Here is a 17123-nt window from a genome sequence, read left to right as displayed (position 1 = left end):
CTTGCATGCCTTCGCAGTGAAGGTAAAATCAAAAAACGGAGAAATTCTTGATGAATTGAAGTAAATGGGGGCAGCATTTAACAACAGCAAAAGTATATCAAAACATTTGTTTACAAACTGTCACACAACTGGTGCAGTAAAATCCAAGTGTCATTTATCCAGTCGTATGCTCACTACTTCGCAAACACATGCATCTTTGCTAAAACCTTACTATTTAAAACACTTCGTACTCGTTTGGATGAGTAATGCACGAGTATGAGACTGTTTATGCGGAAGTGTTTTAAATAGTAAGGTGTTTGGGAAGTAGTGAGCATACGACTGGATAAATGAGACTTGGATTATACTGCACCAGTTGCGTAAGAGTTTATAAACGGATGTTTTCCCATTTACTTCAGTTCATCAAGGCTTTACTCCGTTTTTTGGTTCGCCATTCTCCGCGGAGGCATGCAAGAAAAACAAAGTTTTCTTCAAGAATTCAAGGTAACATGTGGTGAGTAACTGATACACAAATTATGATTTTGGGGGGTGAAGTATTCCTTTAACCACCCGAAAAGTCCATTTTCAGTGTATGTGCACTGGATGCTTTCAACAATTGACCCATCCCTAGAATGGGCACTGTCCAATCCTACATTAGCAAACGTAACCAAAGGTGGGCGTAGGATGAATTGGCTTTCAAACTAGTTGTGATGTCACAAAAGACGCTTTCCAGTGTACATCAGAGGCATAGTAGAGCATGAGATTCCTACCTTCACTGGCGTGTCTGTCCCTGAACGCCATCTTGGAGTTGCACCCAAATCCTTCCATGTCGTGTACGGAGGAGGCTCTGCGAATACTGCACATGCTCTCTCTGGAGGCGGTTGGAGTGAGGCCCGGGATTGACGGAGCTGCGGTGAGCGTGTCCTCTTTGCTCGGGTGTTGGGTCTGGGTGACGGTCTGGTCCGGGTACGTCCGGTCCCAGGGGCCCTTGGGCGACGAGTGGTCCAAAGGCCCGGACACGGGGGTCGAGCAGTGGCTGGGGCCGATGAGGGCGCGGGTGTCGTTGGCGTAGGAGGGGCTGCAGCTCTCGCGGGTGGTGGGGAGCTGGTAGTCTCGCGTCGCCACCGACCCGTCGCTGTGGCGGGGGGAGTCCACCATGACGGCGTCGGGGTCTTCCTGGGGCAGGGACTGCTTGCTGATGCCCAGGAGAGGTAAGGCCGGGAAACGGAAGCGAAAGAATCTCCCTTTCCCTGACAGAGAAGAGAGCAACAAGTCTTAATACTCCATACGCACAATTTATGGTGACCAATAACACTGAGTGAGCGCCTAAGGGCATAAATCTAAGTCACTTAGTTATGGTGATGTGATTTGACAGCATAAAAACAGTGTATGGTGTTTTTTAATGAGCCAGTGGGATCGACATTACCCCCAACGACCTTGTGTTGTGTTTTCACGCCGTGTTTGCAGCACATCTCGCTCGCAGTCTTCAATATCCCCGCTGATATCTTCGTACTTGTTTGCCAATAGCGCTGAGAAGCCTGCCAATGCAGCTATCTTAAAAAGACCCTGGCAGATCAAAAGAAATGCCCGTTCTGCCTCAGGCACCAGTTCAATCTTCGATATCCTTCAATTATTCATGGAGGAGGACATTTGGTGAAATATTATAATGCCGGTAGTGCGTTGACGAGGATTATGCGCAAGGATTTTAATGAGTGATTGATAGCTCCTGGGGAGATGAAAGAGTGATATTTTGGGTGCTTGCTGCCATAACAGCAGGTAGTTCTGAGGGGAAAGTGAAGAAACACAAGAAGTTTAGTGTAAATTGAGGATATGCTACACACACCCACGAACACATCATTCACAAATAGGCCCTTTTAGTTGCATCTAACAATAAATGCAAACATATCATGAGAGACAGTCACACTCGCAGGATTCCACATATGGACCGCAATCAGTGGCCTGCGTGTTGTGAATCATTTAGTCGCCTGAACATATGCCATACATATCAGAGCGCTGTCTCGGTGCCATGGCGCACAGTGAAAACCCTTCATAAAAGCATTAAAAGAAGAACAGGATGCGCACACCTGAATTTATGAAAACAACCATTTTACTCATCCAGAGACACAATAGGTGGTAGAATAGAACATAAAGCAGCATGCATCTATATCCTCCTCATTGCTCCTTCTATTCGGGTGAGACAGAAAGGGAGGGGAGAGAAAGAAAGTAATTTACAGACACAATGCTCTGTCTTGTTTGAATTAAAGGGGACATATCATGAAAAACTCACTTTTTAATGCTTGTACACATACATTAGGTTATCTACCAACCCACAAACTGTGAAATAAGACAACTCAGTCAGTTTTTTTGTGGGCTGCCTGGATCAGAAAACATGTGATTCAACAAGTCAATCAGATTTGGCTCCCCTTCCTATGTCACATGCAGACTCATTAGAATATACCGCCCACAGCTTGAGAAATACCGTTAAAAACTATATATAAGAAGTGTACGTAGTCACGGTTATGTCACCCATTGGTTTCTGGAGTACAGTTTCAAAGCCTTGAGTTTTGCAATTTGGCTGTCGCCATCTTGGTTTCTGACCATCAGCATTTTGGTTTTTGGTCGTCATCATCTTGTTTTTTTGGAACCAGTAGTCACATGAGAGAATGGAGCTAAGTACAACCGAACGCTAAATAAGACATTTTTATTTCATATTTTTCTCGCTAGCCAATCAGAGCAGACTGGGCTTTTTTGGGAGGGTGTCTTAAAGAGACAGGCGCTAAAATGGAGCGTTTCAGACAGATGGTGAGTACAGGTACATTCAGACAAGACAGTATGAGAAAAATAATGTGTTTTTTTAACATTAAAGCATGTAAACACGTTCTAGTAGAAACTCAAAATACAAGCATGAATCTGAAAATGAGCATGATATGTCTCCTTTAAGTCTCTAGCCAGATGTTGATGATGCAGGACATGATAATTTCCATTTAATTGGTGATTCAGAGCTGGAATCTGTGCTCAAATCTACAGCGCAGTAGGACCAAACAAGTCATTCATCTTAATGAAGATGAAAGTTGAATTCTCGGTTCTGCTAATGAAAACAAAGTTGGGTTTCATCTGAGCTCAGTGCAGTGAGGCAGATAAGACCGCTGATCAAAAATACCATCAGTCTGAAGCTGATCCCAACCCAGCAAACCCAATTTATATTCCAAAGAGTCTGCACAACACAGCAAAACCTTGTTTTAGTGGGGCTGTCTCGAACACTTCTCCCACCAAAGGAAAATTGTCTTGCAGTCGCACCGCTGCAATACAACAATGACATTTTTTTTCTCCAATTAATCATGCTCTAACTCTAGCATTTCACATTTCCGACGGTTTGATTTAAACACGGTTATAATGACATCGTAACAAAGTAATGAATGGTAGCTCAGGAGCATTCACGTGCTCAGAGCTGTTTCTAATTACTGCGCCTATAATAGGATAAACATATACGCCACAAATCTTTTAATTAGCTCATAATTCAGTCATGGCGTGTATGCAGCTATATTTAATAGTGATATCAAAAGGGCTGAAATCTCTGAGTGCTGCTACTCTCCCTCTCCAACACTCAAGTCTTTCCCTGCAAAAACTCACCAGCTGCTTTACACAACCAACGGACGTACAGTGGCCCCTGTTGCTATGATACCGGATAGTAATATTTGCATTGAATATTAATTGGGCCCTCGGATCCACATGTCGGGGAGTGAGATGTCTTTCTGTAATGCGAGTGTGATTCAGATGTCAGGGAGAAGTAGAAAGAGAACAATAAAGCTTCACGCTTTGGTAAAAGCGGGACAGAGACGGCTTTGTGTCCGTCTCCTGTTCTTTTGATTTTAAATGAATAAAAAAACAGTAGTGCAGTTAATGCGCTTACTAAGTGATTTGCATGCAGTGGTCTTTTACCTGGGCTCCCAGTCCTCCTATTACTCACCAGCTCTAGAGAATAACATGGGTAATTCTGCTCTGTCCTCACGTTGCCCCACATTCATTTATAGAGAGAGAAGAAGTCTGATTGCAATGAGCCTGAGTTAGTATTTTATGGTATGTTACTAGGGCTGTCAATCAATTAAAATATTTAAGCTGCGATTAATCGCATGATTGTCCATAGTTAATCAGCACATTTTTTAGCTGCTTTATGCAAATGTATGTATATATTTATTATTGGAAATCAATTAACAAGATTTGCACACTCCCATGTTGATAAGAGTATTAAATACTTGATATCGCTGTCTTCAAAGCCACCAGACTCCATTCACAAAAACAGTAATTTTACCTCTCAGAACATTGGAGCTGCTGGTCTGCTTTGTTTGTGTTATTGTGTGACTTTTGGATCCGAACTAACGTGCCGTCCACAGCAGTACATTTCTTAACTTCCTGCCGGTACTCCTCTCCAAACTGGGAGCATGCCGACCACCATCCAAATTACTGTATGTAACATTAATACACTGACTATAAAGATGTATATATACCGTATATGTAGCAGCGACATCATGCAGAAACCTACGTCAGGTCACGTGGGAAAATGTATTTAGTACGGCTTGGGAAAAAAAGCATTTTGACTCTAAAACATACATACTTTGACCAAAATTAGAGTGTTTGGAAGAGCGTGGGTTTGCTCCGGGTGCTCCTGTTTCCTCTCACAGTTCAAAGACATGCAGGTTAGGTTAATTGTTGACTCTAAATTGCCAGTACGTGAATGGTTGTCTGTCTCTATGTGATAGTTTGGCGACCTGTCCAGGGTGTACCCCGCCTTCATCCAATGTCAGCTGGGACTCGGCTCCCTCGCGACCCTGAACAGTATAAGCAGTTACAGATAATGGATGGATGGACTGTTTGGATTTGACTCCATAAAGAACACCACTGGGAAGCCACAGAATGATAAATGATAAGAAAAAAAAATGATAGACCCGCCCTTTAAATGCCATTTATCTTTTGAGTATGTGTGTGTAATTAATGGATCCGTGGAAGAGGGGGAATCCAAAATGGTGGCAGAACGGATGGATCGTCCCTGAGCGGCAATGGCAAAAATCGATAAGCAGCGCCGAAATGCATGGCTGCTCAGTCCCTGGAAGGAATCTGGATAATGCACCACATGGATCATCACCTCGCACCATCTAAAAAGGCAGCTGCTCTTGCACATACTTGGAATAGTAACACCACGGGTTTCATTGAGTTTACATCTGTAGCAGTCTGTTCATCTGTGATGTTTCTCTTAAATTATGCAGTTATTCATATCCGGTGACCTCTGTCCATCTGCTAGTTTAAAAAAAAAAAATGAAGTACAAGGTCTCTAGAGTTAACTGATGAAATGAGGCCGAGAAATACCGACTCCCTGCGGCGGCAGAGGTTACGTGTCGGCAGTAAAAAAGTGTCCGGTGCTGAGACTCCACCTTGTAAACATATCTAGACCTCAGTACTAGAGTTGCAGGGACGCCCACTTAGATATTCACATGAATAGACTTTAATTCATAGAGGCCGGCTCCATCAGGGATTGCCCTTGTGCTCAGGCGGAGCAATTAGCTCCCACAGAAGAGTGAAAGAGGGAGGCCTTATCAGTGACACGCCTGCACACACTCACTCACAAATTGAAAAGCTTATACGCATGGCTTCGCCGCAGAAGGAGTGTACACAGCTTATATATACACAACACACGCATCCCCAGTCTTTCCACAACACCCCCCCATGAGGCAACGCAGCCTGTTAGGGGGGCCTCATCCAATTACAGTCATCTAGAGGTGACCCCTGGTCCGCCGTGCTGCCGCTTTATATGTCACCGACAGAGAGTTGGCGCAAGAGAGAGGAAGGCATCAAGAACATGTTGGAGAGCACTGCGGGGGAATGGCATTATGCACTCTTACAGCGACAGCTCTGGGAGGAGAGCTCTCCAGCGCTGCTCCAGTGGTTCATCAGGCCAGGAGCTATAATTGGGCCAGACCTTTGAGATGATGGCAGGCTAAAACATCAGTGTAGGCTAAACGCTGGTGTCAACATGCCAAAGGAGCTGTCTAGTAAGGGGATTTCCTGCAGAGTGCACTGCTCCGGATTTTAGCATTATGCTGCAGAGGCAAGATACTAAACAAATGTATCCAGTAGTTAACATTAAAGGCGCAGTGTGTGTAGGATTTGGCGGCGTCTAGCGGTGTGGTTGCAGATTGCAACCAACGGAAACTTTTCCCGTGCCAAGCGAAAACGTGAATGGCCCTATCTAGTAGGGCCGGGACGATACGCCTATCTCCCGATTCAATACTATCATCATACTTGGGTGCTGATTCTGTATGTATTGCGATTTTTAAGTATCGCGATTCGATATTAGGATTTATTGCGAATTTTGTATACTTTTTTAACATGAGACCATGGGAAAAAGTTGAATGATACACGTCTAGGGGCTTTTACTTTGAAAAATATCTAAACTGATACAGTGAAAATGATTGATTTTCAGCATGTATGTAGTCAGAGATGTCCTGAAGTCAAATATATCAGTCATTGTCTGGATTAATTTGTTAAGTTTTTTTTCCGCAATACGATAAAGTTTCCTGTCAATGACAACGGCTCATCCTAAAGTAATGAAAACACAACGATTCATATAATTAGGTGATTATACACTAAAGTAAACATAATAATATTATATTCCATGTCTGCCCTCTAAATGCTACACACTGTTCCTTTAATGTTTGGGTCACGTAAAAAAAAAAAAAAAAAGGCACAAATTGATGTGGATGTTGGAAAAGGTTACAAGTAAAAGGTCACGAGTGAATGTTACATTCTTGTTCTTCCTCCTTGCTCTTCCAGTCTTATCATGTGACGCCTTCTTTCTTCACATGTGAGAACTCTATATTTACAACATGGTACCAACAAGGGAATAAAAGCTTCCACCAAATGTCATGTTATCTCCCCGGCCGTCTTTGGTCTTTACTCACGTTGCTCAGCTTTGGGTGGCGAGGTGTGGTTGAGTCTCTCCAGCGAGTCGCTGCTGCCTTCATCCAGGATGTAATCGAAGTTGAGGATGAACATCATGACCACGCCCTCCTCGTTCTTCACAGGGATGATATGGGTGGCGCACAAGAAGTTTGAACCTAACCAACAGGAAATGAAGGTTAGAAAAGGGTAATAAACTTTTATGTTCCGTGTTTGATGGACCATCACTTGTACAATCCTGAAATGATGAGCCCCATCAATCTAAAAGGAAGAATTATTTTCTGTGGAAAACAAAATGATAAAAGACTCACAGAAGAGCTTTTCAGATACGGTACAGCTTCAGCTTTCCATTAACACTCTGACATTCAAACATCTTATTCCAGATAAAGCTGTGTGTGCAGAAAGCCCTGGCAGAGAGATGAGGGTGAAAAGGTCAAGAGGTCCACTGAGAGCAAAGCCTCTGGAGCTGAATGATTTCATGTATCCAGACACGCTGCCGGGTACTGCATCAGTCAAATACGGAGGAAACATCCATTCACCTCACGTTAACATTAATGCCTTATCCAATTACATCCATACTGTATCCCCCTGATGACATACAAGGTCATCACAATGTAACACAAATAAAACACACAATGTATGCTTAGCATGCATTTCCCAAAAATATATGATTTTCCTCAAAGCCATCAGACTCCAGTCAGAAAACAGTAATTTTAACTCGCTGATCATCAGAAGACACTTTTAACAAAATAAAACTCATCCAAACCATCTTGGTTAGTCTTTCCACAGTTCCAACAATCACCAACACTGGTCTGGTCAAAATAAATCCTTTTTTCACAGAGTTAGATGCGAAAAGAAACAGCTGTTGTCTTCTGTTGGCTTCTCGAAGCCACCAGACTACATTGACAGAAACAGTAATTTTACCTCTCTGATCATTGTAAAACACACTTCAAAAACCATCTTTTTAGTCTTTCCACTGTTCCAACAATCAACTCTTAATTCGAGGGCTGTCCTCGACTAAAGAAATTGTTACACTTATACGATTTCGTTGACTAATCGATTAGTTGATTTAATCGACAGATCTGTAAAACGGAGTTTCTCCACGAAGAATCACACAAAATCCCCACTTTAAATCTTGTGTTTACACGAGATGTGCTCATAAGTTTCTTGGAAAAAAGCATAAAAAATTAATAATCGACAAAGAAATCTTAGTCGAAGACCAAAACGACTGATTAGTCGACTAATCGACAAAGAGGGGGCAGCTCTACTTAATTTACAGAGTTAGATGTGAAAAGAAACAGCCGTTTTATGCGCTCCTACATTGACAGAAACAGTCATTTTACCTTGCTGATCATTGTAAACTGTAAACCACTGTTCCAACAATCACCAACTCTGGATTGGTTGAAATAAAGCCTTAATTCACAGAGTTAGACGTGAAAAGAAACAACCATTATATGCGATCCTCAAAGCCACCAGACTCCATTGACAGAAACAGTCATTTTACCTCACAATCGTCGTAAAACACATTCCATTCAAACTTGATAGACACTAAATAAAACTCAACAAAACCATCTTGGTTAGTCTTTCCACGGTTCCAATAATCAGAAACTCTGATTTAAGAGTTTGAAAGAGAGACTGAATAAGTAACAGATATAAAAAAGCAGCAACATTTCATCATTTTGACTCTGTTTTCTGGCACGTTATTGACGCCGAATGTGACACACCAGAAAAAAAACACTCATCTACTGGCAATGGGAAAGCCAGGTGTTAAAAAAAAAACGCACTAATTTTGGTTATAAATGTTCTCATGGAAATTGCTCTCAGTTCTTAAACCCCAATTATTAGAATTGCCCATGGCTCCGCAATGGGAGGTAAATTTAATGCGACCCTGCTCGCTGCTAATGCCTCATGACTAAGTGTTCCTAATTTATCAGACGGAGAGGAAACAGAGATGGTGCACTCTTTATACCGACTGTCTTTTCTTAGCTTCAAATTCAGAAAATTAAGATGTTTTGCCTGACTTTAATAATACATGTTTAACAGTGGTGTCTAGATGGGATGTACAGAAGCTACTGGTGTATAAAATGAAAATGTATAGGAAGTTCTAAATAATGAACGTGGACATCTCTGGAAGATGCTCTCCCTCACATTAGGCTCTTAGTCCTGCTGTCACCAGGAGGCTATTTATAGCGCACCCAGCAGGCACCCAGCCCACAGCATTTCTTTTCTGGGGGAACACAAAGACGCAGACACACTGATGCTGCTGCTGCTGATGCACACTGCAAATCCGACTCTACTCGCAAATGTGTGTGCACTTGCGAATATGAATGCCTCACTGCCACACACACAGAGAGAAATAATTGCGGGACAGCAGTCTTCGGTCATTTTCTCGTATTGTATTGTCAGGCGCCGAAATCTTATGGTGCAGCAAACTGCTTCGCTAGACTAGGGTGTTTGATTTATGTATTGGGGAGCCCTGATTCTGCTGGGCTAAGCAGTAACCTGCCCCTAATAGTACATCAGTGTCAGTGTGAGTGGACGGAGCCATTCATTTCAGTCAGAGGGAGTGAAAGGGGTGGTGGGGGAAGAGATATCACGGCTCCTCTGCCTTCAGTGACGACATGCAAAGGAAGTCCCTACTCCAAGTGGTGGTGTTTCTCCTTTCAGGAATAGTCTTGATACTGAAGTTAAAGGAAATACTGGCACATACAGGGTTTAAGGTCTTATCAGTACAGGTTAGTGGATTTAAAGCTGGGGGAGGCAATTTATTTTTGGTGTTACTGGGCAAAAATTACAGCATATTGTAATTCAAGTGGTACCACAGGGTTGGCAGTTTTCTGGAAAAGTAAAAACAAGAAGCCAGAATTTGGAAACACAGCGCTCTCCTCTGTCTGTCCTAAGCCCCTCCCACCAGACGAGCGGGGGGACGAACACGCACAAGCTTCGTACAGTAACTCGAGCTGTCAAAGTTAACGTGATAATAACGCGTTAACGCAAATTCGTTTTAACGGCACTAATTTCTTTAACGCTTTAACGCAACTTGTACATTTTTAGGTTGTATCGGGCTCAGTTTTAACCCTCTGAGACCCACAATAGACCTGTTTTGTCTTTTTTTAGGGGGATACAGGGTGTCTTTAGGGGGAGATAGCAGGTCAACAGTAGATGTCACATAGAAGGGGTGTATGTCACCTGAAAGCTGGGAACTTGAAGATTACTTGTAAGAGACTTGTATTTCACTAAAACAGTCCTTGTAAGTAATAAAACAAAATCCTTAACTTTTATGTCAGCCCCTCATCTGCAGCCAATTTGTTGATATGAAAGTATAAACTGTTTTATCTCCACAACAAGCAGCAACGACTCTTATTTGAAATCCTGACGCTTCACTTTGTTTGCTAATCAAAATTAAAATTGGTATCCATGGAAACAAGGGAGCACTGTAGAGAGAAATGCAAACTCCCTGTGCCAAGTTGGATAGCAGTTTGTCTCCAGCACAAAGAAACTTCAATTTCTTCTTTATTCTGCCGACATTTCCCTTTAAAAATGGCCACAAACTTCACATTACAAGTGCGTAAATACTCAATAGAAGACGAAACAACAAATAAAGTGTGTGCACCATGATACTGCAGCATCAGAGACAAAAGCTTCGGCTAAAGAGGATCAATTCATAATGATTGAATGTCTCCCTGTGGATGGATTTAATGGCTTGCGCGTGCACATGAACAACAAAACAAATTCCTAGAGAAATTTGCACACACACTAGCTTGCACATCATTCACAAAAACACATAGAAACACAGGTCCAATACACGCACGTACAGTAAATTCATACACACTCACTACCGAGTGGTTGGTGTAACCCCGGCGTGCCTCAGGAGGGGACGTAACCCCAGCTTTGTAAAGCAATCTGTGTGCGTGTGCACGGGGGCCTGCTCTAAAAATAAGCCGCTTGGAAACCATAGGCATTTATAATTCATAGGAGCTAAGTATTATGTTCTAGAAAGCATAATGGTTGGACTTGTTGAGGCAATAGAAGAATGAGAGGAGGCTGTGCGAGAGAGAGACGGGGATGGTAGATACATGTGATAAATATGGTCCGAAAGTTGCATTGAACATATACCAGAATTCCACCAATAAGCTGTTTTTGTTTATCATAATCAATGTTTTGTTTGTGCATGTGCTGCTTTTTTCATGTCACATTGTTTTGGAACAAAGCAAGAAAGTGCAAGTGTGTCTCAAATGTACAGGGATGGGGTCAGGTACACGACGGGTGACCCGCGAAAAAGATGATTCTCGGGTGGTATTTTGTCTTAATTTTATTTCCTGGTTCGATCACATGTGGGTCGGATCGCGGGTGTTGGATAATAAATAAGCCTATAGGCTATTAAAAGAAAATAATAATAATTTAATCTTTTATTTAATGTTTTAATCCTTCGATTGCTTTGTGTGTCGGCTCGGTCTTCTGCGCCACCTGGAAAATGAGAGCCACATTACATTACGCATATCTTATACCAACATAATATGTAACCATGTGGATACCCGACGGTTTTAATGTCTGTCTCCCAGCTTCTCTGCAGGAAGGCCACCCGATGCGTTATAAGTGGACAGATCAAACAGATCCCCGGCGCTGCTCCCGATGCAAATTTCGGCCCGTCTGCCTGCCAATCCTGCATTCGGCGGAGGGTCAAAGACAAACACATGCACACACACACACGCAAACAGAAATAACATTTACATTTCTCAGTTGCACGCTGGCGTAGAGACAGGCACGGCCATGCACGGAAAGCATGCGCACACAAACACTAATGAGGTTCACAGATCTGAGTTCATCACACTCTGAAGCAGACACATCTCACACACACACATACACTCAGTCGCTCACACACAGGCTGCCGGCAGCATTAATTAGCAGAATGTTCTCTGTCCGACTAAATCTAATAAGCAGGCGATGGAGCTGGTTTACATGGTGCAGTGTAATGAGAGAACGCACCTCTGAAAGGAACTAAAACGGCTTTAGTCAGAGCATCTCTGACCTGAATATTTAGCTGAAGAGCAAAACACAGTTAAGCATCCTAATGTGATACATCAGGTGCCATTTAGGATGGGTACCAGAACCCGATATTAGGGATGCAACGATACCGGATCGGATATCGGGCAGATACTGACTCAAATACCTGAATCAGGTATCGTGAAAATGGGCCGATCTATTCATCCATCCATTATCTGTAACCGCTTATCCCATTTGGGGGGGCTGGAGCCGATCCGAGCCGACATATGGCGAAGGCGGGGTACACCCTGGACAGGTCGCCAGACTATCACAGGGCTGACACAGAGAGACAGACAACCATTCACGCTCACATCCGCACCGAAGGGCAATTTAGAGACAACTATTAACCTAACCTGGATGTATTTGGAAATGTGGGAGGAAACCGGAGTTCCCGGAGCAGACCCACATTAACAGGGGGTGAACATGCAAACTCCACCCATCTCCATCTCCGTAAAAAATACACAAAAACTAAACAAACACATCACATGACCTGAATTGAGTCATTGAGCAATTTAGAGTAAAAAATTAAACTAACTTGCATGTCTTAGGACTATGGGAGGAAACCAGAGCACCCGGAGTAAACCCACACTAACATGGTTTTGTTTTGTTTTACAAAGTTAAGAAAGCAATGTTTAAGTCAAGCCAGATGTTGCCTTACACATAAAAGAATGATCCCAGTCACTTCCACACAGTGAGACTTACAGCTTATTAATTAAACACTGGTATCGGATCGGTACTCGGTATCGGCTGATACCCACAGCCCAGGTGATCGCTATCGGTATCAAGACTGAAAAAGTCGGATCAGTGCACCCTTAATACCCATCCATAGCTGTCATCTTCTCGAGAAATTTAGAACCATTTAGAAAAAAAGATGACCTCCTCTGTGTTTATGACTCAGCATTCTCCATCGCAAACTCAAGCCTGCAGTCATTGATGGATGGACTAAGACAGAATCTGTTCTTTTCTGGTGTCTAATCCGTCAGGGAAAAGTGGAGGAAAAGTGCCGACTTGCAGCTTGCGAGAGTGGCAAATAATGTCAAACTTTTAGCAAGGTGAAAGTGAGCTGATAAACACAGAAATGCCAATCATCCATATTCCACACAAACATCACTAAAATCCAGAGTCAATCCTATATAAAAGAGCCTGATAAGCCTGCTGCATTGCTGGCGCATTGTTGCACCAGCCTGCCGTGTCAAAGTCAAGCCTTAAGCCTGAGTGGAAATGCGGGTTCATCAGCTTCATTTCCTCCCCGGCGCGCCGCAGCCTACCTGGATTAATAGGGCTACCTGGTAATCTGCTGCTACACAGATGGCTCGGCAGGATGACAGCGCCGTGTGGTACCAAGCGTGGACAGAATATGCCAAATCGCAGTATGCTGAGGGGCTCTTTAATGTTTAGTGTCATCTCTTTTAAACACACTGTGGTTACTGTGGGGATTCAGTCTTACCTCTGATAAAAAAGATTAGAAAAGGCAGGTCGGCACACACAAAGGCACCTCCACGCCAGTTTGTTTTGGACTCTCCAATGAACTACTCGGATGACTGGTCCAACCAAAGACATTAGTCATGGAATAATCACAATGATATGTGACAGATGGATGAATGTCATCCAAAATTTACTGGAGAAACAAACATGATGAAGGTGACTTTTCATGATTTCTTTTGGCTTTGAGGGTTTGGACTGAAAGCAGCGCCACTGTTGGACTTCAAGTTCAGATGAGGACACCACTGACCAACTGTTCCCACAGAGTTGTGTCTTCATTACACGGAGCTATCCAATACACCCCCCACCACACACACACACACACACGCATAACTATGCCCCATGCCTCTTGCCACCTCTCCTTTCTTTTCCTAAAGTTGTATTAATTACACTCTATCGAGGTCATGTCAGTTCAACCTCATTTTAAACTCGAGGGCTCATCGCTCCTCTGTGTTAAAGGTTACGCACACTTTCTTCTCACTTTCATTTCTACTCAATTCAGGTCATGTGATGTGTTTGTTTTAGTTTTTGTGTATTTTTTACGGAGATGGAGATGGGTGGAGTTTGCATGTTCTCCCTGTGTTAACGTGGGTTTGCTCCGGGAGCTCCGGTTTCCTCCCACATTTCCAAATATATGTGAATCGCGATTAATTTGCGATTAATACATTTTTTATCTGTTCAAAATGTACCATAAAGGGAGATTTGTCAAGTATTTAATAAACTTATCAACATGGGAGTGGGCAAATATGCTGCTTTATGCAAATGTACATATATATTTATGATTGGAAATCAATTAACAACACAAAACAATGACAAATATTGTCCAGAAACCCTCACAGGTATTGCATTTAGCATAAAAAATAGCGTAATTTATATATATAAGCGTAATTTTGGAGCATTATTTAGCCTCCTTTGCGACAAGCTAGTATGACATGATTGGTACCAATGGATTCCTTAGGTTTCTAGTTTCATATGATGTCAAAATCTTCACTGTAGCTTTAAAACTGAGCCTGTTACAACCTAAATTAGTTAAATTAGTGGCGTTAAAACAAATTTGCATTATTATCACGTTAACTTTGACTGCCCGAATCAAAAGTAAATTTACATATATAGGTCCTGAAAGTTGATTATTTGTTTTATTTTATGCATGCAAGATAATAATTTTTGCACATAAGTTACTATCTTATGCAGCAAAATCAAGCAGAACTTCAAGGGATCTCCTGTTGGCTTTGTTACAGGAAAAGTTACAACTTTATCATCGGTATATTTTGATCTCATGTAAACCAATAATATGCAGTAAATCCAGAGAAGAGGTGACAAATAACTGAACATTGTGGATGAGCTATCCCTTTAAAATTCTGCTCCATCATTAAGCCATATTACTTGTTATTACAATGTTATTACAACTACATTTCGCACACTCTGAGGAAACTTAAATTATTGAACAAATAGCAGTTGTTGAGTGTGTGTTCACGGGCGGCGCAGTGAGAGGAGTTCCAGTTTCAAGATGCTGGAAATTTCATTAGATTCTATTTCCACTATCAATAATTAAGACAATGCAGCTCAATGCGCTTGTTCACGGCGGCGGGGTAGCGTAGCACAAGCGCACATACACATTGATCAGTTAGTGCGATTAAAATGCATTAGGTCATGTCTCTCCTCTCACACACACACACACACACACACAGACCAGTTTAACATCTGCTGACTGGTTGTGTGTGACAGTGATTGTGGGATAGTGGCATATGGGGATCCTGATAGCCGTCATTTGGAGAAACCGCTGCCAAAAGCGTTGCAGTCAAACTCATTTTAAATTGCAGCCTGTGCTTTTTGCCCCGGCCTAATAGACATGGTGAGTGTATGTGTGTACATAGGTGTGTGTGAGTGACACTGATGTGAGCTGAGCCTCCAGCAGCAGGGAGCTGTTGGTTGGTGCAAACACTGCTTGAGGGGTTACGGTGACATCTCCCTCCTCGTTTCCCTGCCTCTCTGTCAAAAGCTCAGCGGGAAGCGTCTTCACGGCTAATTGTCATCAAATCAACTCATCCGGGTCGCTCTCTGACCCTGCGTCTGCACGTCGGCGTGTCTGAGTCAATCACTGCAACACTATCATTGCCTCCTCTTTGACTTTACATCAGAAGGTGAGCAAAACGACAATGATGTTGGCGTGTAGGGCGTTTTCAACTAGTTTTAGGGATGGATAACATCCAGTAACTCAGGGTTGTGTATTGGCAAGTATCTGGCGATAAATATCTCGATACAGGGGTTGCGATTCAATATATCACGATATATTGCGATACTGTAAGCAAGGCGATATATTGCAAGTTTTTTTAACCTAATTTTAAGGAAACTGTCATTGTAAAAAGAACACCAGCATATGCATACAATCTGAGTTTAAAAAAGTTTACTTTTTCATGCAATCTGAACAGCAGGGTCTGCATTTGCATTCATCACAGTCCCTGTAACATCAACCATCATAGCACTACTTTGAGAGAGCACATACACTAAGAGGGAGCATCTGGTTGTATCCATCTATGCTCTTGCCAATTAAATGCTACCAGACTCCATTGAAAAAATCTGTGATTCTACCTTGCAGAACACGGGGGTTGGGGGTCTACCGCTGCTTGGATCGGTTAGTTTGTTTGTGCTGTTGTGTGACTTTGGTGAATCCGAACTAACACAATAGCACAAAAAAACTACACGATTAAGGCAGCAGTAGACAAGCAACTCTAGTGTTCTGTAAAATTACAGTTTTTTTTCAATGGAGTCTGGTTGCTTTGGCGAGAGCATAGATAACGGTTTCAGTTCCCCGTCGGAAACATAAACTGTATAGCTGTCTGACGAAGATGAATGTTTTTTTCTATCTCTGCGAACGATATCTGACGTTTGGATCCCACTTCTAACAAGGCTTGTGAGCCAATAGTAAAACGACATTGGTATCACATGGTATGCCTGGGTCGTCAGTTAGTTGACGGTAAGTGCCTGGCAATGACTTGTTGTGAAGTAAATGCAATGGAAAAGGGGAGGGAGAATGCCACATCTAGTGGCTGAATTTTATCAATGTTATCATTAGCACCTTTAAACTGATATAGATATTACTGTAGGTAATACACTGACTATGGAAAAGTAACTCAAACAATCCCCCTTCATAACACCCGAACTATCCCTTTAACTTGACACCACAACGGCGAGATTATTAGGGTGGTGGAAATAAAAAAGTTAAATATAAGAATTGACCTTGTTCTAGAGGGAGGAAGGCTTATTATTTTTGCCTCCCATTCTAGGGAAATGTGATCCTTTCCTCTTCTCCGCCGGGAACATTCAGTTGTACTAAGAGCTGTTTAACTGTAATCCAGGAGGGCTACCTTATCCCCCGGGTTATGACATCATCAGTGACGGCCTAGTGGTTGGAGAGACCGTCCCATAACCCAAAGGTCGCATGACAGATCACTGCGACGCAGACATTTGTCCATCGTTGGGCGTATCAATGAAAATGTCCACAAGCTACACATCAAGCCCCCCATTTGCTACATTAAAGCGAGTGACTCTTTCATCTCCTCCCAAAGCTCTAGAAGTTATCGCTCCCGTGGCATGGAATTTAATCTTTTGTGACTTCAGGGCTCAATATGTTACCTCTACTCAATACCTTGATCAATTACAACACAATACTT

General features: G+C 42.6%; 1 protein-coding gene across 6 annotated transcripts in view; it reads right to left on the bottom strand.

The window, feature by feature from the left end:
• kcnh7 (potassium channel, voltage gated eag related subfamily H, member 7) overlaps positions 1 to 17123 on the bottom strand; it is a 69667-nt gene that overhangs the window by 34084 nt on the left and 18460 nt on the right. For all 6 annotated transcript variants that reach the window (XM_037762497.1, XM_037762498.1, XM_037762500.1 and 3 more), the window contains exons 3-4: positions 6930 to 7085; positions 747 to 1226 (exon numbers count right to left, since the gene is read on the bottom strand). In XM_037762497.1, the coding sequence (XP_037618425.1) occupies positions 747 to 1226; positions 6930 to 7085 (636 nt within the window). The remainder of the gene's footprint in view (positions 1 to 746; positions 1227 to 6929; positions 7086 to 17123) is intronic.

The sequence above is a fragment of the Sebastes umbrosus genome, chromosome 24, assembly GCF_015220745.1.
Source record: "Sebastes umbrosus isolate fSebUmb1 chromosome 24, fSebUmb1.pri, whole genome shotgun sequence".
NCBI lineage: Eukaryota > Metazoa > Chordata > Actinopteri > Perciformes > Sebastidae > Sebastes > Sebastes umbrosus.
Note: the sequence above shows the minus strand (reverse complement) of the source record. Positions and strands in the feature narration are given on the sequence as shown.